Source organism: Eumetopias jubatus, unplaced genomic scaffold (assembly GCF_037043125.1).
Source record: "Eumetopias jubatus isolate StellerSeaLion01/CBP00866 unplaced genomic scaffold, mEumJub1_p1.0 scaffold_1, whole genome shotgun sequence".
NCBI classification, from domain to species: domain Eukaryota; kingdom Metazoa; phylum Chordata; class Mammalia; order Carnivora; family Otariidae; genus Eumetopias; species Eumetopias jubatus.
The window spans coordinates 126059580-126081489 of record NW_028274807.1 but is presented as its reverse complement, the minus strand read 5'-3'; the positions used below and the strand labels follow the sequence as shown (position 1 = coordinate 126081489).

The window sequence follows — 21910 nt, the reverse complement described above, 5'->3', positions numbered from 1 at the left end:
AAACCTTTCAAGAGTTTTGGGCAACTTATCAGAAAGAAAGAAAGAAAAAAACAACATAAATCTCAGACAAGTTGAAGTTACAGAATTTGGGTTTTGTTTTGTAACCAATTGAATTTCTATCAGATACAGAATACACTTGTATCGCTCAAGATGTTTAAACCAAATGTATATTCAGTATGCTAGGTTCATTTTTAAGATAAATGTCTGCTACCTCAAGGGAAATTTAAAGTCATCACTTTTTATATGGGCCTTAGTTCCTTACAACCTCGTGTCTTTCTCTAGCATGAAATAGGAGCTCGGTGTCCTTTGTTCCCTTGTTCAGCCATTCACAATTCACTGTTCCTTCATTATTGCACACTGACCTGGTTTGTTAGCATTTTGGCAATTGAGGCCTGTCTTATTATCAGAACGTTTAATTAGTGGGGTCATCTAGGGGTTTCGTCTCCCGGAATCAAGTTGTTCCAGATACTTGTCCTTTTTGCTTCCTCTGGTCGCTCCAGTGAGTGCAGGTATGTTGCCAGTGGGCAGCATCTTCTAACACTCACCCTGAAGTGTTTGGAAACATCTTCACTTTCTGAAAACACCAGGTTGTCCCAGAAAGTCCTGGTTTATTTTTGCTGAAAGTCACTTGTCCACTAATATATAAGACCACTCACCGCCTTTTAAGTAGCAGTTTATGACTACCTACCAGGCTTTTGGGGTGCAAACGAGTGTTGGTGGGGAACTGCTTCCACCAGTGGACCCCCGAGTGACTGATGTCAAGAATTTTTTTCTTTCTGAAGCTAGGAAATCATATTGGTTCTTTTAATTTAAATCTGACATTACTAAATCATTTAAATTTTTTTTCGATATAAAGATTTAAAGATTATTTTCTCTACAACATACATAAGTAAACTTGTAACCATTCACAAGAACTCTAACTGTACTCCTCTTTCAGTATGAGAGTATATGAACCCCACAAACCTCTGTGAGTTTTCTAGGGCTGCGATAACAAAGTAACACAAACTGGGTGCCTGAAGCAACAGCAATTTGTCTCTCACAGTTCGAGAGGCTAGAAGTTTAAGATCAAGGTGTCGGTAGGGTTGGTTCCTTCTGAAGGTTCCTTGCTTCTCCCCTAGTTTCTGGTTGTTTGCCGGCCATCTTTGGTATCTGTTGGCTTGTAGTCACATCACCTCACTCCACCTCTTTCCCTGCACATGGCATTCTCCCTGTGTGTGCGTGTGTCATTTTTATCAGGACACCAGTCATACTGGATTAGGGGCCCACACTACTCTAGTATGACCTCATCTTAGTTAATGACATCTGCAATGACTCTTTTCCAAGTAAGGCAACATTCTGAGGTACTGGGGATTCAGATTTCAACATGGGAATTTTGGGGGGACACAATTCAACCCAGAATACCTTTGAATACCTAGACCAGGGGAACCAAAGAGCCTGTTTTCCTCACAAGGTTTTCTGGTCTTCTTTGTACCTATAGAGTACGCTGACTGGGCCCCTAGGTAGGCCTCCTTCAACTCTTCCCCCAGCTTGCCCCAGCAAGCTCTGCCTCCAGGGGGGTAGTGCCGCTGTAGTAGGGAGACCCGGACTGTCCTAACATGGCGATGCATCAGCCTCACACTAGCTGACAAGTCACTTTCAGTCTCTGAGCCTAAGTCTCCTCATCTCTAGAATGGGGTCATCCTATTACTGGCCTCCCCTGGTTGCTATGAGGATTAAATGAAACAGGGCATGGAGAGCCTTCAGGACAATCTTTGGTGTGCTGTGGATGCTCAGAAAACATTTGCTATTATCATCCATATCAGCAGAGTTACAGATATGTGGGGATACCCGGAAGGGCCCTGGGCAAGCGTGCCTCCCCAGCCTCATGTCTATCTGCAGCAAGAACCAGTCATTTTGCCTCCTGAGGCCTCGGGTTCCTCATAGGTATAAAAGTATTTGGAAAAGATTCTCTTTCAGTCTCTTTGGGTTGTTAAAAAAATTATTAAAGGAGACAAATTAGGTGATACAAACAAACTTGAACATTTCACGAAGTGGACAGTCTTGTTTTGGAGAACTGCAAAATGGGGCAGAAGGCAGGTAGCTTCTATAGGACAAAGAAGAGGAAGAGACAAATACAGAGTATCTGGTTGGCTGGGGCCACACAGTCAACCTTGTCTGGGGTGAGAGGCCCAGAGTTGGCTTTGTGTTTGGGGACTGGCTGACTGAATATACTTTGCTTCTGGTCAAGTAGAGCATTTATAAGAACACAAAAGTCATCTAGATTTTGGCTTGCATATGTGGCACGTGGGCAGGAGCAGGGCCTAGAAAGTTATTACAACAAGGTCAAACAGTCTGTGATTCAGGGAGCAGCAGGGACCACAGCTCATCGTTCTGCTGGCAGTCGGCTCATCTGGGCTTTCCTCCTGCAGAGAATCTGGCAAACAGGACTGACCGTGAGCGGTATGAGTTGCTCTGCCTGGACAACAGCCGGATGCCTGTGGATAAATACAGGGAGTGCAGCCTGGGCCTTTTCCCTTCTCATGCTGTCGTGGCTCGAAATGTGGGGGGCAAAGATGACTTGATCTGGGAGGTTCTCAACCAGGCCCAGGTATTCCCACCCTCCATCCTCACTTCCTGCTTTGTGTGTGTATGGAGGGCTCCCTGCTTAGATTTGGGGCATTTTCTTACATTCCCTTCTAGCCACTCTGACAGTTCTTTTGGGTGTCGGACAGGAACCACGTCATACATCAACTGCTTCACTGAGAAACTGCTCAGTCTGTATGTTATAGACAGCAGAGGCCATGAACCCCTCACTTGGTGTCATCGACTCCATGGACCAAAGACTCCATAGAAGTGCCTCCTTGCTCCATTTTTTCCCTTTTCAGTTCTAAAGGGGTCCTCAGGATGTGGGGTAGATGCCCCTCCTCCATGGAGTATTCCCCTATTATCTTCCTGGCATGTGATCCTGCCCTCCTCACTTCCCTCAGTGGCAGGTTCCCTGGCCATGAGCATTGTCTCTGTCTGGTGTTGGTGGAGGCCTCTCCTGGCCAGCCGTCATTCATTCCCTGTCCCTTCTCTGTTGGTGCTCTCTGCTCAGCACTGGGGATTCAGAGATGAAGTGGACAGGGACTTGCCCTTGAGTTGCTTCCAGACAAGTGTGGGGGACATGATGAGTACACATACAAATGATCACCAGATGAAATGGTCCAACCTTGGGCACATGGATTGTGTACTTTGTAGAGGACAGGAACTGGGTTTCAGGGTATATCTAGGAAGATTCTTGAGCCCTAGGAAGAAAGCTGTGCATACCCCTAGGAAGGGGGATATTTGCCAGTGAGGGCAGCAGGTGCCATTTCACGTAGAGCCACCACAAAAGCAAAAAGCAGACAGACATTGGAAAGAGCTTGGGGATAGGTGCTATAGTCAGGAATGGCTTTGGGCCAGTTAGTGGGAGTTGTAGACAAAGGGCCCTTCCATTCCATTTTTTGGAGGCCAGAAAGTTCCCAGCTGGTCCTTCAGTGGTAGGCCTGAGGTCAGAGAGGAGCCCAGGGCTCCTGACCTCCAGGCTCAGTGGCAGGTGTTGGACCGCCAGCCATTCTGGGATGAAGGCCACCAGAGCTACTTGGGACAGTCAGCTGGCCAGGAGTGAGGCAGTCTTCACTGCCTGTCCTGTGGGAATATGCCACTGGAGAAGGGCAGCTGTCTGGCACATGGCAACCATACCTCTTGGTGTGGAACTTGGGGAACAGCCTCGGCTGTTTCCCTGAAGCTGCTTATGGCCAACTAGCTGGGATTTGGGTAAAGCATTCCCTGGAGAGAGGCAGGGGAACCCTGGGAACCGCACGGGTTTTGGTGGGCTGGGTGCTTTGTCTTAGCTCTTGGGTGCTCATATTTTCTCTCTTCCAGTTTTCCTTGTCTGGTTTTGGGTTTGTTTTCCCTTTCCCTTGCTATGCCAGCTTCCCTCCTTCTCTGTTTCTTTTATCCTTTGAACAGGAACATTTTGGAAAAGACAAGTCGACAGAATTCCAGCTCTTTGCCTCTCCTCATGGGAAGGACTTGCTGTTTACAGATGATACCCATGGGTTTTTAAGAGTGCCTCCTAAGATGGACGCCAAGCTATACGTGGGATACGAATATTTTGCTGCCATTCAGCGTCATAGGATAGGTGTGTAAAGTTCTGGGAGGAAGGTAGAGCAGGAAAGCCAGAGAGGCTTTCCCAGTGCCTGAAAGCCTCACCTCACCCAACCTTCACTGGCCCATGGAGCCCAGGGGAGCTACCAACTGCACTGTTAGTGAGGGGATTTTCTGCTGAGCTGGAGAAAACCCTGAACTATGAGATCACAAAAGGGTTTTGAAGATCTTCAGATTACAGTCAACTTGAAGTGATGATGGTTCTTGCTCCTGTGTATTAACCAGGGTCACCCCACCCAGTGGCAGGTCTATATGACAGGGAAAAATAGCACATCCCAAACTGAAGTGGGGACATGGCCTCTGCCACTATCAGGAGTGAAACTAGAATTTCAGAGGGTGTTAATCCAACCCTTGCCTTCCTCTAGATCCCTATGGTTCATTTCTTCTTTCCTTCTTTCCTTCCTTTTGTTTTCATTTAGTCAACCAATAGTTAATGAGCATCCACAAAAGTCACCGTGTTAGATGTGGGCATACTGTGGTGATCAGACATTGGGTGAGGGGGAGAGCAATCAGGCTCACCCAAAGGAGAACACATGACTACCAACTGGGGAATGCTACTGTTGGGAGAACCCAGTCCTGTCAGAGCAAACTCTGGAAGGTCCTGACCTTCTGGTGCTCAGAAAGTGTTCCCCTCAGGAGGATATACTCAAGGAGGTGAGGTCAGGAGGGTGGGGAACTGCTCTGCCTTCACTACTCTTTCCGAGTACTGAGCTCCCCATTTCTCCTGGAGGGTGACAGACAGGAATGAGCCGTGATATGGGCATGAGACATACCCACTCTGCTGCTGTCAGTGAGGGCCCCACTGGACAGCCATTCTGTAGCCAGTGGCACTTAGCTCCCAGACACATCTCCGGACTTCTTTTGGATGCCTCGCTTTTCTCCACCTGTCCTAGGTGTGGAAGACACCCAGAGGGTGCTATGGTGTGCAGTGGGCCACCATGAGAGGGTCAAGTGTGATGAGTGGAGTGTCCTAAGCGGTGGTGCCTTACAGTGCACCATAGAGGAGACCACTGAGGACTGCATCACCGCCATCGCAGTAAGGAGAGCCCCACCTCCACAGCTGGGCTTGGACACCCAGACATGTGGCCTCTCTGCCCTCTTCCCATATGTCTTCCTGTTGGCCATGAGGCTAAAATGCACCTGTTGTGTGCTGCCCCCACCCTCCAAAGCCCCACCCAACTCTACTGAATGTGCCCCTGTAGCTCAGGCTGGCCCGAGACCCAGACTCCTTAGGTCAGCTCTGGAGTCCTGGGAGCTCTGAGTATTGTCCTGTCCAGGAGATGCAGGAAGGGGGGTGACATCCCAGGGGGTGGTCAGGGCCCGTGTGGATTGTGAAAGCAAATCAGCCTCAGTCCTTGTGTTGTAAATATAATTTTTCTTCTGGTGATAAAAATATTATATGCTGGAAGTGAAATGAAAGATAAGATTATTCACAACTTTCTAACTCAGAGATCATTACCACATAATTTCTGAGTTATGAAGTTGTGTTATTAACTTTCCATTTCTCTATGAGCAGATAATATTTTTGTGATTAGGAAAATAAATTTACAATAAAAGACTCGAAAATTGACAAACTCAGGAGACACACAGTCTTCTTTAATAAGATCTTTATTTTGATAAACCTTCCTGGGACTAACCCGTACACTAAGATCTTGCAATTTATACAGTTGTATCAGTTTTAAGGATTAGATGAATTTGAGTGCTCAGGACATTGCCTAGCATATAGTATGTAGTCAATAAATGTTATCTATTGTTGTTATTTAAAGTTAGCACAGTAGGTGCACTTTCTTAGGTAATGGAATATTCATTTAAAATGTTTTTAATGGCTGCACAATATTCCACCAATATTTCTGCCTCAATTTATTGAACTGATTTCTCAGTGTCTACATTTGAAATATTTCCAAATCTTTTGCTATTGTAGATAATATGGGATTGAAGATTTTTGTTCTATAACCTCAATATTTCTGGGTATATCTTTAATAATAATGATAGCTAACATTTTGGAAGTTACTTACTATGTGCCAAACATGCTTATGAGCTCTTAACTTGCATTAACTCATTTATTTATTTATTTATTTTAAAGATTTTATTTCTTCACTGTCAGAGAGAGCACACAAGCAGGGGGAGCGGCAGGCAGAGGGAGAGGGAGAAGCAGACTCCCCGCTGAGCAAGGAGTCCGATATGGGACTTGATCCCAGGCCCTTGGGATCATGACCTGAGCCAAAGGCAGACCCTTAACCGATTGAGCCACCCAGGCGTCCTGCATTAGTTCATTTAATCCTCACAATGAGCCTATGAGCCCATTTTATGGATGAAAAAAATGTGTATAGAATAGTTTTTAGGTATGTGTTCTTCAGAATAGTCAGATTCAGGAGGCTATGTGGTATACTGGTTATGAGCAGAAGCTAAGGAATTAAACTGTTTAAGTTTTAGTTTTAGTGACCATCTATTGGAGAAATTATTTAACTTCCCTCTGCTTTACTTCACTAGTGTATAAAAGGGGAAGAATTATAGTACCTACCTTATTGGATTTTGTGAGGAATACATGAGGTAATCACTGTAAGATGTTTAGAAAGGGCCTGGCACATAGTAAAGGCTTGGTAGGTTTTTGTTTGTATAGTTGCAACTGTTTTAAGATAGATTTCTAGAAGGACAGTTAATAGGTCAAAAGCCAAGAGCGAGTATGTATCTGTGTGTTTTTATCTCAATGACCTTATCTATCACTGTAAGTATATATTTTTTGCTCTGTGGTTGGAAAATTTCATTGATTAAAATAAGTTAATTATTAATGAATTATTTAATTAGAGAAATTGTTTATTGCAAGTCTTTGTTGTGCCAAGGCTCTGAGTATAGTGCTAATGGGATTATGGGAACAGAATTGAACTCCACCATACAGAAGAAAAAAGTTCCATAGAAACATAGTAAATACAGGGGCACCTGGGTGGCTCAGTTGGTTGAATGTCCAGCTCTTGGTTTCAGCTCAGGTTCTGATCTCGGGGTGGTGAAATCGAGCCCCGTGTTGAGCTCCGCGCTCAGCTTGAGAATGTGCTTGAGATCTTTCCCCCTCCCACATGCCCCCCACCCCGCTCCTCCCCGTTTGTACTCTCTCTCTTTCTCTCAAATAAATAAATAAAATCTTAAAAAAAAAGAAACATAGTAAATACAACCCCTGAGTCTGGCCATGTAGACTGTTGAGTGACAGTGGTCACAAAGAAAATGTGGTGAGGGCATGTCCAGTACTCAAGATGGGTCTAATAAGAGGTCAGAGATGCCAGGGAGCAGGATCTGGGTTGGGCGCTTATTCCTGGGTCAACATGTCCAGTTTTCTAAACCCTGTGGTGAAATGGCAGAAGTTTTGGGTGATCCATGATTTGATGAATCAAAAGGACATGTGACATAAAGCCAATGAGAGATACCTCTGAGGGTCAGTGAGACAGGAAATGGCCTCACTGTTGTGCTACTGATTTATTTCTTAACTTCAGAAAGGAGAGGCTGATGCCATGACTTTGGATGGAGGCTTCATCTATACAGCGGGCCATTGCGGTCTGGTGCCTGTCCTGGCAGAGAACTACAGTAAGTGGAAGGGGTGCCTGTCAGTGTTTTATTTTCTCTGGGCCGTGGACATAGAAAGAAGGAGAAATGATCCAGTTCATTGTTGAGATAATAATTAACTACGGGTAGAGTGTGAGAGGCTAGCAGATAGTATCCTCCTTCCCCGGAGTCAGAGCCAATGAAGATATGGACACAGGAGTTAGGCAGAAAGAGATGAAAAGAGATATTTATTACTGAAAGGGTGATATTGGAGGGCATGGTACAGAGCTGGCTTCAGGGCTTGACAAATTGCCCTGGAGTTAGAGTTACCCACTAGTTCAGGAGAACAGGTCTGTTGGCTTACCCTACAGCTGAGGGCCCAGGAGAACGCATATTGTCATAGAGCTTCATCGAAAAGATCTAAACTACCCTCTCCCCACTCTCTTCAATAAAGAGAGGAGGGGCTGAGCCACATGTGCCTCACTCAATACTTTTGCTAAATTTACTAGTCCAAAATTAACTCACCCCAGCTGCACTGGAAGGTTGAGTGGTGAGGCTACAAGGTCATGTTCTTCAGTGGGGATCCTTTCACATAAAAAAATAAAGCTGGGGAAAAGGGGATTTCACCAATATAATTTATTAAGCACCTCATCTGCTAGGCAGTGAGCAAGAAACCATACATTATCCTTCAAAACAAAACAACTCTGTGAAGTAAATAATGGTAGCTCTGTTTTACTGATATAAAAACTAAAGCTTAGAGAAGTTAAATGATGTGTCCAAGGTAGAATGAAGACTGTATCCAGGTTTTTCTGACTCCATGGACTGGTTTTTTCCCCCTCCAACATGGCAAGAATATAATGATTGCCTACCACAGTCCAGAGCTCTGAAGGGAAGAAAGATTATCAGGATGACTTGAATCACATAGCCAATGCAAAAGATCTTTGTCAAGATCTTTAGTGGTCTCTGCCCCTCTTCAAAGGGCATCTCATTTTCTTTCTCTGTAACTCCTTGAGTGCTGGGGAGATTCTGGGGTGGAACCTAATATTCAAATGGCAATGTTCAGGGAGGGAGGTGTTAGATGGGCCTGCAGAATCTTGGCTTGTTGATAACCAGTGACACACTGCTTAGCTGGTGTTTCTTATTTTATTCCTCACTCTTGAGATTGAGAAGCTCATGACTTTGGATTGAGTAATGTGAGAGTTTAATGCCATGTATCCTGATTGTTTTTCTGTTTAGTGCCTACGGATGGGTCTACGTGTGTAAATACACCCGTGGTAGGTGAGTCAGAATCAGTAACCCTGGGGCTCAAAGGTAAAGGCCATCGCTGGGGAGAGGGTGAGGAGAGTCTTCAAAATGAAGCAAAGTTACTAGAGTTGTAAAGAAAAAAACAAAACAAAAAAACCCACAAAAAAAAAAACAAGAAGGAGGACGAGCTATCACCACTACAGCTTATTGTAAGGAGCAAATCTGTCATGAAGCTGTGGTGATAATTAGTGTTTGTGGGGTTCTTTACAGGCAACAAAGGGCTCCTGCTTGCACTATTCCCGTTTACTCTCCTCAGCCATCCTCTAGGATGTGGGCATCATTATCCCCTGTTGTGTAGATGGGGAAAGTGAGGCCCAGGGCCACACAGCCAGGGAGTGGCTGCACCTGGGCTTGAGAAGAGGCGGTGTGACTGGAAACCCCTTGCCCTTCCTGACGCACCACCTTACTCCTTGTCATATGCTGCCTGCCCTTCTCTGCATCAGGAGGCAGGAGCCTACTTCTGACACTTCTGGGCCAAGTGGAGGCTTCACTATAGGAGGAGAGTCATAGATGCTCTGACGAAGAGGAGGGGGAAAATGAACTGGACCTTTTAGCTTTCAGCCAGCTGATTTTAATAGCAGAGGAGTCGATCTGGTCTTTAGAATAGACCAGGTGACAAGTTCTCCCATCTGTATCTACATAGGCGGGGAGGGTCTGTGTCTGTTCCTGAAGTACCTAATCTTGGAAAACAGAGCAGTGTTCCTCAATCTAGTGTAGCGCCTGGACCGGCTGCATCAGCATCACCTGAGAACTTGTGAGAAATGCAAATTCTTGGGCTCCACCCAAATCCACTGAGTCAGAAACTCCAAGGATGGGGCCACTGCTCTGTGTTTTAACAAGGCCTCCAGCTGATTCTGATGCACATTGGGGTTTGAAAACAACCGTGGGGGAGGATCCTGAGATGAAAACAGGTGCTCACTTGGGTTTGGAGTTTCTTATGGGACAGGTAAACTGCGGGAAGTGGGTGGGTGGCTTTGGACCACCACAGCACCAGCAGCAGCTCTGGTCCCTGCTGAGCACGGGGTCGCAGAGGCCCTGTAGGCCCATGCCCCACCAAGGCCTCTAGAGTACAAAGCTTCTCCCTGTAGCAGCTCCCCTCCATGTGCAACAGGACCCAAGCCCTAGGATATACTGTCCCCCTCCCCCTCTGCTTTTATGGCTAACAGTCTTCAGTGAGTTGTGTCTTCATCCCCAACCCAAACGGCTGGCATTTTGTCAGCCATGCAGTCTCCTGAGTATAGAATATGTGAAGTCAGAAAGAACTCCACTTCAAGAATGGTTGAAATTTACAGGAACTGCAGTATATGCAAATGCAGGTCAACAAAGATGCTTAGAAGACAGTTCAGGGTGGCTGGCTGTGATGGAGAAGGTTAGATTTGAGTAGAGACAGAGAGGGATCAACTCCAAAGACAGAGAAACACACACAACACACACACACACGCCCGATGGCAATAATTAATGCCATTTGTGCAGAATTAGTTACACCTCCAGAAAGGTACTATAACAGTATTTGGCTGCCAGAACAGTGTAATAGAGCACAGTCTGGTAAGCAAGGGCTTGGCCCGGCCTCAGGAGAATCTGCTTCACTGAGGGAGGGGCTCTGGTACTGCTTGTGCCACTAGCTGCATGGCTGGAAACCCAGCAATGTAACCTCCCCGTCCTATCTTAATGTACAATGTGCCCATATTAGCACATCTGATCCCCCCGAAAGCCCCCCCCCCCGGATGGGTATCAGTGTTGCCATTTTACTGAGGAATAAACTGGCAAGGCAAGTCTTCTACCTGCCATGTTGACTTCCAATTTTTCCAGGCTTGAATACACAGAAACCCGAACCATGATGGCAAGAAAGGGAGTGTAAGGGGAGGGGGGGGTTGGGAGTAGTGGTGGAGGACCACATTCCCTCTAGTTCTGAAGATTTAGGATTCTAGTCTTCTTATAAATTCTGCTTTACTGTTTAGGCCTCAGTCAATAAGAACAATTCAGTTACAGAGTATTGGGATAGGAATATATCAAATATCAGTGATGTTCCCATTAGAATCAAGAACACGAGAAGAAGGCCCACTCTCGCCAAAGACACTTGGTACTACTTTGGAAGTGAATGCAGGGTGATTTAGAAGATTAGAAAAATATTTTTAATAACGGAGAAAAAAGATTAAATTGTCACTATTGGAAAATGGTGTTATCATAGATCTAGAAAATCAGAGACCTTAAAAAAGAAGTTACGAAAGCTCTTTCTGGTGGATTTCAACGGAAGTATTTCAACAGGCACACACTTATATGTACAAGATTTATACAGGTAATTTGTAATATGACAAAGTGGGTCACACCATAAAGGCCCACCAGTGGGGGGATTACAAAATATGGTACTTCCATACAGTGGAACATAACTTAGGTTCGACCAATAAACAGAGTGAGATAGCTATGTCTACTCCTGCTGAATCAAAAAGGTGCCCACAATAATATATCACTGAGGGAGAATAAAGCATCTCGCAGTAAAGAATGTATAGTAGGAACCCACTGAAAAAGTATGAAGTACGTGTGTAAGTGTTTCTGGATGTCTGTATGTAGAAATATCTGGAGAGCGGTAGTGTCAGACTGTTTGGCCCCATACCTAATAGTGATAGTTATTGGTAGGGTCTTCTGCGAGAGTAAGGAGAGGGGTTCAAGGTATTCCCCTTCCCCTGGGAGAGTGGCAGGCAGGGGCTAACTGTAGCAGCTCTAGAGTACATTTTCAGAGGGTCCCGGAGCTACTGAAATTGCATTTTGTTATCTCTGTTGCAAGGTCATTACGTCGTGGCAGTGGTTAAGAAATCAGATCCCTACATCACTTGGGGCTCTCTGGAAGGCAGGAGGTCCTGCCACCCCGCAGTTGGTACTTCTGCAGGCTGGATCATCCCCATGGGTTTGATATACAACAAAACCAGGTCCTGTAAATTTGGTAAGTGCATTCTGTGATGCGGTGCAGCCGCCCCTTCCTTGGGCCTGTAACTGTGTAGGACAGGAATCCAGTTCAATGACAAGGAATGTCAAGGGATGGCATAAATTGGTAGTGGGGTCAAGGGCTGGGCAGACATTACAGGTGAGCTTCACCTGTCCTTGAGCAGGTGCTCCCCTTTCTCCTCACCTCCTTACTTCTGAGGGGAGTGGCTTGGCCCAATGGGTAGATATCAGGGAAATACCCTATTCTTTATGTGTTACAACTGGCTCAGGGAACAAGCCTGGGGTTGCAGAGTAAGAGTGGGATGTGTGTGTGTGTGTGTGTGTGTGTGTGTGTGTGTGTGTGTGTGTGTTGTTTTCCCATATAAACCAGATTGGCTGGGCTTTGTAAAAATTGAAAACCATACACCAGTAAGTCCTTGGGTGGTTTTTCACTTGCATCCTTATCTCCCTTAGAGTCTCAGATTTATCATTTTAGCAGTACTCTTGCCAATACCTAAAAGGCTCCTGGTGCCCTGCTTTTCCCAGCCATCTGACAAATCCCACCTCTGCATGAACCCCATTACCTGCTCTCTTCACTCGCTTAGCAGCTAAGGAAGCTTCATATCCTTAGCAGCTAAACCTGGCTGGAGAAGTCACGGGGTAGAGCAGTTCATTCCACTGGAAGTGGTCCAGAAGCTGGCCTCAGTGGGCCTCTGGCAGTCACACCATCACTGTGTTGCTGCTCCACACCCCTCTACTTCCCAATAATTATCCTAATGTCCTCACTTCCCACCAGCACCCATCTACCACCCTTTCTCAGCACATGACTCATCTCAGCTGCAACAGACAACTGAAATGGTCAGAAAGGTTCCCCCTCACCAACCCACTGCCAAAGCTGTGGGCCTCCTCGTGGCTGTATCCACTCAGCCTCCCTCCACCTGTACTTTGGGTGTGGGCCCCTCCTCTGTTCCTCTCCCTAGAGCCTCATACCCTTGGTTACTACTTCTCTCTCTAGTATAGCCAACAATTTCTTTCAACATTAAGCATCCCCAGTGTTTTCCATCTTTAAAAGTCCTCCCTCTCCCAGCAGTCTCCTCTAGCTTCTGACTTGCTTCTCCTCCTCCTTGCTGCCAGACTTCTTAACAGCATGGTCTGAGCCACTCATCTCCCACTCACTCCTCCACTCCCTGTCCTCTGGCTTCTCTGCGTCATTCCATAGGAAGGACTCTGGTCAAGGCTACCGGTGACCTCCATGTTGCTCAGTTGGAAGGTCATGCTCCAGTCCATTCCTCTCTTACTTCTCTTTCTTCAGATCACCTTAAAACACTATCTTCTGGCTTTTGTGAAAACCCTGGCTTGGTTTTTCTCCCACCCCTACAAAGCCCCCTTTCCCAATCTGGTTAATAAATGTTTCAACTGCTTAAAGCAACTTTCTTCCCCCACTCTAAACTCAATCTGCAGGCACTCACATCCATGCCTACAGCCTCGTTTACCATCTAAGCAAATAATACTATCCATACAAAACTAGGCACTTGCCATTTGCAACGACATGGATGGAACTGGAGGGAGTTATGCTGAGTGAAATAAGTCAATCAGAGAAAGACATGTACCATATGACCTCACTGATATGAGGAATTCTTAATCTCAGGAAACAAACTGAGGGTGGCTGGAGTGGTGGGGGCTGGGAGGGTTGGGGTGGCTGGGTGATGGACATTGGGGAGGGTATGAGCTATGGTGAGCGCTGTGAATTGTGTAAGACTGGTGAATCACAGACCTGTACCCCTGAAACAAATAACACATTGTATGTTTAAAAAAAAAGAAGATAATAGGAAGGGAAAAATGAAGGGGGATAGATCGGAGGGGGAGACGAACCATGAGAGACGATGGACTCTGAGAAACAAACTGAGGGTTCCAGAGGGGAGAGGGGTGGGGGATGGGTTAGCCTGGTGATGGGTATTAAAGAGGGCACGTTCTGCATGGAGCACTGGGTGTTATGCACAAACAATGAATCATGGAACACTACATCAAAAACTAATGATGTAAAAAAAAACTAATGATGTAATGTATGGTGATTAACATAACAATAAAAAATTAAAAAAAAAAAACTAGGCACATAGCCAGCACTAGATAAATGTTGGCTGCTATCACTATTATTGTTATATCTATATGTTGATAACTATTACATCTTTATCCCTAGCACAGATCTCTCTTTGACCTCCACATCGGTGTATATCGAACTGCCTATCTGACGTTATCTAATTGGATATTTCAAAAGCACATTAAGCTCAAAACAAAATGTGTCATCTCTGCCGAGTCTGCTCCAGAGCTGCCTAGCTCAGTGGAGGACCCTACGTCCATCCACTTGCCCCAGCTGGAAACCAAGCTATCATTCTCCACGTACCCGTCCATCACCAGTGATGTCCCCCTCTACTGTCTCCCTCCCCTTGTGCTCCTCTAGTCCCAACTGTCCTCATCTCCCCTGGACTACTACAGTAACCTGCTGCCTGCACCCCACATCTGCCCTGGATTCCATTCATCCCACTGGCAGACCAATCTTTGCAAAATGCAGATCTGGCTATATCTGGCCCACTACCCCTGGTCCAGCATTGCTTGTAGCCCTTCAGAAGCTCCTGATTTCTCTAAGGATAAAGAACAAAATTTACACAAAGGTGTAAAAGCGGGTCTGGACCTTGCCTCCTCTCCACTCACTCTGGTACTGGGTGGTCCAGCCCCATGGCCTCTTACTGACCTTTCCGTGCTATTTGCCTCACTCCCCACCCCTGCCCTGGGCCTTTTCAGATGCTGCTCCCTGTCTGGAAAACCCTTGTCCTTTCACCCTTCGCTTAAGTAATTGCTATTCATTCTTCATCTCTCGACTCTAGGCCTCTCCCTGATTCCCAGGTCTGTACCAGATTCCTTTATGTGCAACCATGTAGAACCATATTCTTCTTTCCCATTGCAAGCCGGGTAGGGGATGGGGGGTACAAGTTCACTAGTGTGGCTACTTGAGTTACAACTGTTGCTCATGGACTTGGGTTCCAGGAGCACGGGGCCTATGTGATGTCCTTACCGCAGTGCCCTGGGGCCCAGCACAGGGCTTGGCAGCTGAGGCTCTCAGGCCCCTTCCTGGATTTGGAGACAAGATGGAATACCTTATAAGGAAGGGCAAGGGCAGCAGAGGTCAGGGAATATGTGGGAGAGGTTTGACCGGGTGGGGCTTTTAGTTTTGTTCTCTCTCGTAGAATTGCATCTGTGTCTATCCTTCCACACCTCCCACTCTGTGCCATCTCTGTTCCACAGACCCTTATCCCAACTTCAGCCAGTCACCCTTTACTTTGCTCTAGTTGCAACTTTTTTTTTTTTATTCCATAAGGTTCTTATTTGTAATAATATGGTACCAAACACCCAAATGTGTCTCTACACCATTCAAGCAATTCTAGGGACAAAATCGGAGGCTTTCTGGCTAACAAAGGCAAGAAGAGCTGACCTCCTGTGTTTTCCTGCACAGACGAATTCTTCAGTCAAAGCTGTGCCCCTGGGTCTGACCCAGATTCCAGTCTCTGCGCTCTGTGCAGTGGTGGCAGCAGCCCAGCCCACACCTGTGCCCCCAACCACCACGAGAGATACTATGGCTTCAGCGGGGCATTCAGGTGAGTAGTGTCTGTGCACCACCTTTCTCTTGGGCACCAACCCAGCAAACCTCTTGTCCCTTCATCTTTTCCATCACCCCAGGATCTGGCTGCTACAGTTAGGAGGAGCCAGAATTAGAAAACCACGGCAAATTCCCACTGGCCCCAAGGACTCAAGCCCAGCTCCTTTCTGGAGCACTTTTCTGCAGACCCAGCTGACTTAGGGCACCTGAGGAGAAGCAAGAATGAGGGGTGCAGGATCACAACCCTGGGTCTACTTTTGTTCTTTTCTTCTGTGTGATTGTGGACAAGTCACGGAATCTTTCAGAGCCCCAGTTTAAAACCAGAGGACGGATACTGGACATGTGCTTCTTACATCTGGCTGATGAGTACATTTTAAAAAAATAGATATTCCTGGGCTGCTCCAGCCCTTCAAGAAACCTTTATTGAGCACCTACTATGTGGCAGACACTGGTCTAGGTAGAGGGGTTATAGCAGCAACAAGACACATGTAGCTCCCCTGTCACCTGCATCTTATCTCATGGGGAGAGTAGGACAATAAACATATAAATAAGGGCCAATCACTTCCTGACTGCTGAGTGCGGCAAAGGAACCAGGAGGGTGCTGTGGTAGTGACTTGGGTAGACCAAACGAGAGTCAAGAATTTTTTTTTTAATTATTTATTTATTTATTTATTTGAGAGAGAGAGAGAGAGAGAGAGATAGAGAGAGCACGAGCGGAGGGCAGGGAGAGGGAGAAGCAGGCTCCCCGCTGAGCAGGGAGCCCGATGCGGGGCTTGATCCCAGGACCCTGGGATCATGACCTGAGCCGAAGGCAGACACTTAACTGACTGAGCCACCCAGGCGCCCCGAGAGTCAAGAATTTTTAAATAAAATTATACAAGGGGAATTTTGTTTTCCTAGATATAAAAATCCCATTTAATACCATACATTACTCTAAGACTATGATCAGTACAGACTGGTTTGTGTCGAAGAATGACAAATCAGTGGAAGAGAATAGACTTCAAAGACTTATACATGGACACATTATATTTGGTGTATAACAAAGATAGCATTTCAAACTGGGGAAAGATGAACTTGAGAGATCAAATAAATGAGTGTGGCGGACTGGCCCTTGGATCTGGTGGGAGCAGATTCAATAGTGAGTCAGTCCCATAAGCTGATTGGCAGGGGTCAGTGAGGGTGGGGTGAAGGGGTGCTGATCACAAGTGCAGTGATTCCTTTTAGGTGTTTGGATGAGTTGGGGAGGGAGGCCTATTGCTAAGGGCAGTGTGGGATCAAGACAGGGATTATTGCTTTTCAGAAAAGGAAAGAAGTATGAATGCTGATAAAAAGAGCCCAGTGAATGGAGAAAGACTCTAATTGCATAAGGGAGAGAGGCTAACTATCAGAAGGTGCCTGAGAGTATGGGTGGGGATGGGATGCAGGGCACCTGGGGAGGACACTGTTGTGGAGAGGGAGACCTTCACTTCTTTGTGCCTGGAAGGCAGGAAAAGAGCGCTGGAGACTTTGGGCTGACAGCTTTGGCAGAGGGAGGCTGGAAGAAAGCTCATGTCATGATAGCTGTGTTTTCTCTGGGAAGCAGGAGCACATGGTAGAGTGAGTGTTGGGGAGAGGGTATGTGGAGAGACAGACGCATGCAGGAATTTGAAAAACATTTTAGTCACTGCTCTGTGGAATGGGGAGGTGGCTATCTCAAACAGTGGTTCTCACCACCAGAGCACAGATTCTCCTAGGGGGCTTGTTAAAACACAGATTGCTGTGCCCCACCCCCAGAAGTTTCTGATCTAGTAGATCTGGGGTAGGGCCCCAAGAATGTGCATTTCTGACAGGTTCACAGCTGGTGCTGATGCTGCTGATCCCAGCCCACACATAGAGAAACACAGATCTAGCGTAGAGTGAGGAAAGCAGGAAAGCCCAGGAGAAGTGAATGATCAGGAGGTTCTCTGCCCTGCCTTCCTGCTGAGGTACAGACACCTGAGGCAGACCATCATACTTATTCAGGACTGGGATTATATGAAGGGCAGGAAGAGGAAAGAAATGGGGCAAAGGGAGCTTAGGAAAATTGAGTAGGAATAATTGATCCTAGCTAAGTATAGAGGGACCTGAAGTTAGGAGAGAGAGAAAACTGGAGAGGTGCTCCTGATAACCAATCACTAATGTCAATTGCCAACTGTTTGGATGTCATAGTACTGATTGTTAATGTGTTTGACATTTCTCATAAAGAATGGACCTTAAACACAGAGAAACAGTTTTCTGGGGATTAAGTGTGAACACATATCTAGTGATGCACATTCACTACTGATCATTAAGGCTGACTAGACGTATGGATGTGAAAAGACTCCTTCAAAATCATGTCTTCCATGTTGATTTTAATCTCTGGTGTGAGTTTTGATCTGACCAGAGAGTCATCCTTGAATATTCCTATTAATAGGAGAACACAAACATCTCCTCTGGAGAAAATGATCCGTATTTAAAATAAGGAACCAAACAGTGGTTATCTACAATGGAAACAAAAAAAGCAGGTTTCTTCTTCTATTACATTTCCGCTCTAAGTCTCTGGGACAGCCCGAGTGTTATAGTTGTGTGTGTGGGTGTGGTAAGCCCACTGGCCTCAGGTGGAGGGGCTGTGAGCCTCTCAGTGGGTCCCTCTGGGTGTCTCTCCCTCCCACTCCCATTGGAGCTCCTCACTGATCTGACACTTGCTGTGCAGGTGTCTGGTTGAAAAGGGAGACGTGGCCTTTGTGAAGGAGATCACAGTCTTCCAGAACACTGATGGTATGTGCCTGTGCTGTCATTTCCTCCCTTGGAAAAAGTTTGAGTCTCTCCCAGGAAGTCACTCCCCAATCGGGAAACCAGGGAAGTTTATTAAAGCATGGCTGGCTCTCTTCATTTATAGGCATTCCTTATATATTCTGGATACAAGTTTTTGTCAACTATATGTATTGACAATACCTTGTTTCTCTCTGAAAGGCTTACCTTTTCACTTTCTTAATGATGTCTTTCGATGAACAGATATTTTAATGTTTAATGTAGTTCAACTTATCAATCTTCTTTCTGGCTAGTGCTTTTTCAGGCCTGTTTAAGAAACTTTTGCCTTTAACAGGACTGAAAAGGCACTAACCAGAAAGGCTATGAATTTATAACTATGCATTTTTCTCTTTCTTCTATTTTTAAAGTTTAATTATTTCATTTTTGTGTGTCTCTGTGATCCTCCCAGACATTGGTGGTTGGTCACATCCCCCCGGGGAGGGCACCTTTACCAAAGCTGTCAGCTGTGGCTGACCAACCTTCCTTCTCCCCAGGAAAGAACCCTGAAGCATGGGCTAAAGATCTGAAGCTGGATGACTTTGAGCTGCTGTGCCTTGATGGTACCAGGAAGCCTGTGACTGAAGCTTGGAGGTGCCACCTGGCCATAGTCCCAAATCATGCTGTGGTCTCAAGGAAAGATAAGGCAGCTTTTGTTCGCAGAATGCTCTTCAATCAACAGGTATGGGCACATAGGAGGTCCTTCTACACAGTCCCCCCAGCCGAGTACTCAGGTCACCTCCAGAACTGACAGGTACACCCAGCCCAGTCTCACACCCTTTCTCCCCGGGCAGATTCTCACAGCCCTGCCTCTGAGGAAAGCAGAAAGCTAGCTGGTGAAAGCTAGCTTGTGCTCTGGGGGTGTCTAGGATATCAAAATGGACTGAAAAAGCTTCGGACACATGAGTATCTGAAGGGTCTCCCTAAGACTCACTTACCTCTCTGGGCAGACTCCTGGTACGTCCTGGACTTCTTTAGTTCCTCCATGAGAGTTATCTCTTTCTTCTTTCTTCTTCTGTCACAGAAATAAGGGATTTGGCTCAGTGTCCTTCACACTAGGGTGAGGAATTATATGTGGGAAAAGCAGAATAGAGACTACTCTACCTGACTTAGGGTGGGTCCCAATGCATTACTGAACCTGGGCAGGCTGAGCACTGTTTTAGGCTTCATGAAAGTTCAAGAGCCAACATTCAGACAACTCATGACCTCTACAGGCAGCCAACAAGGGCTATGAAGTAGCAGGATGCCTAAATCAAATGATCTTAAGGAAAACCCAAAGCCTCAGCTGCCTTTCACACTCATATGCCCCATTCCTGGAAGAGCCCCATATGAGTAATCCATGTCTTAGCATATGCTGCCCACATGTCTCAGAGGACTACAACCCAGGGAGAACTGGAAAAACCAGAGGCTCTTGGTCAGGGACTCCTGAAGGCATGTCTCCCAAAAGGCAAGCTGCCCCGTTGGCTGTAGGGGGCTGAACAAGGAAAAAGAGAGGAAGGGAAGGAAGAGATGGAAATGGTCAGGTGCCTGGGGCAGATCTAGAGAATAGAAGAGGCAAGGCAGCCAGGGCTTTGGGCAGCAGAAGACAGGTAGTATGACCCAGGAAATTGAAAATATCCAGCAGTGACTGTCAGAATTGTGATACAGTGGCCACAAAACTTGAAGCTTTTTTTATTTAGCAGTTACTTTACATACATCATCTTCATTTACAAATGAGTAAACTGATGCTCACTGACACAGTAAAGAAGTTTCCTAAAATCACATGACAAGGAAAAGCTAGGGCCACAATTTGAACCCAGACGCCATTTTTTTTTGCCATTAATGGTGCTTCTGAAACTGTTGGCTGTGTCCCAGGTCTCCCAGGGGCTGGAGCTGAGCAGTGCAGCAGACTTAGATCTTCTAAGGCGGAACACACAACCTCGTGCTCTCTGGTGCTGCTGCTCACTCTCTGTCTGTCTGTCTGTGTGTCTGACTCAGGAGCTCTTTGGAAGAGATGGGTTTGAATACAGGATGTTCCAGATGTTTCAATCCTCAACTAAGGACCTGCTGTTCAGTGATGACACAGCATGTTTGGCTAACCTTCAGGATAAAACAACTTACCGAAAATACTTAGGACCAGAGTATCTTACGGCCATTGCTAACATGGGACAATGCTTACACTCTGGTGAGTAGAATAAAACACCGAGGAACAATACCATGGAGTCAAGGTAAACATATTTGTATTAAGGACCATTGTGTGCCAAGCCATGGGCCAGTACTGATAAAGATGCACAAAGATGGAGAAGGCTTACTTCTGGCCCTGCAGGAGGATGCAGACCTACCAGTGAGGTAACTCAATTAGACGGCAGTATAAGAGACTACCTGAAAAATGACCAAATCATTTGAAGGAGAAAGAGAGCGCAACTGAGATCATTTGGAAACTAAACTTGTTTACTTGTGCATTTCCATTTTTTTTTTCCTAACAAAATGAAAAGGTACACGTGTGAGCACTTCAGTGTAGAGACAGGGTTGGGAAATGACATATATATCACTCATAGAGGATTAATTTTCAAAGATTTTAAGTAAAATGTATAAATATTAACAGACACAAAATGAAGTTAGCACTGTATGTGCCCTTTCTAGTTTTATATATACTTATGTATTAGAACGGCATAGTATATGTGTGTGTGTGTGTGTGTGTGTGTGTGTGTGTGTGCGCGCACGTGCGCATTTTAGAATGGTATAGTTGCCTCAAAAAGGATTAAGTTGGAGAAATAAAATTAGAGCTGGGATAATCAAATTGCTGAGAGTGTGCCTGAATTTTTGTTGAATAATATTGTGTGTTGGAGATGATGAGAGCAGGAGGAAAGGAAAATGTAGGTATTTAAAGAAAGCACTGACATCAATTAGGAGATACAGACACACAAAGAGAGAGAGAATTTAAAAAAATTATTATTGGGGCGCCTGGGTGGCTCAGTAATTAAGCATCTGCCTTCGACTCAGGTCATGATCCCATGGTCCTGGGATCGAGCCCCGCATTGGGGTCCCTGCTCGGTGGGAAGCCTGCTTCTCCCTCTCCCACTCCCCTTGCTGTGTTCCTGCTCTTGCTGTGTCTCTCTCTGTCAAATAAATAAATAAAATCTCTAAAAAAAATTATTATTACCTAGCATTTATTCTTAGAGAACAGGAACAGAATTGTGTTTAGTAAATACAGGAAGTACCTAAAAGTCTTTCTCTTATGTTTTGCTTCACAGAACTTCAAGATGCCTGTACATTCCATGTACATTAAAAACTGATCCAAGTGGGCAACCACAGATACTCAGTGCCTGCAAATATGGTGGGGACACATCCTCACTTGTCTGCATGTGGGCCTCTGTTAACCTCAGTTGTTTTATATAATTATGTGCTGTAACTGATACAAAAATTAAAATGAATAAAAATTATTGTGTCTTCTCAGAAAACTTTGTTATATGTCCTCAGATTTTTTGAGGGGAGAAAACTATGTCTTTATACTAGATTTATGCTTCTAAATTTAATATCTATTAGATT

The 21910-nt window shown here is 45.7% G+C and overlaps 1 protein-coding gene across 1 annotated transcript in view; it reads left to right on the top strand.

Moving 5' to 3' along the window:
* LOC114205655 (inhibitor of carbonic anhydrase) overlaps positions 1–21650 on the top strand; it is a 29071-nt gene extending 7421 nt beyond the window's left edge. Inside the window, exons 6-16 of the mRNA XM_028099193.2 lie at positions 2409–2587; positions 3973–4144; positions 5064–5206; positions 7653–7743; positions 8938–8979; positions 11789–11944; positions 15434–15575; positions 18288–18352; positions 18880–19064; positions 20360–20546; positions 21616–21650. Coding sequence (XP_027954994.2) covers positions 2409–2587; positions 3973–4144; positions 5064–5206; positions 7653–7743; positions 8938–8979; positions 11789–11944; positions 15434–15575; positions 18288–18352; positions 18880–19064; positions 20360–20546; positions 21616–21650 — 1397 coding nt within the window. The remainder of the gene's footprint in view (positions 1–2408; positions 2588–3972; positions 4145–5063; positions 5207–7652; positions 7744–8937; positions 8980–11788; positions 11945–15433; positions 15576–18287; positions 18353–18879; positions 19065–20359; positions 20547–21615) is intronic.
* The last annotated feature ends 260 nt before the right edge of the window (positions 21651–21910 follow it).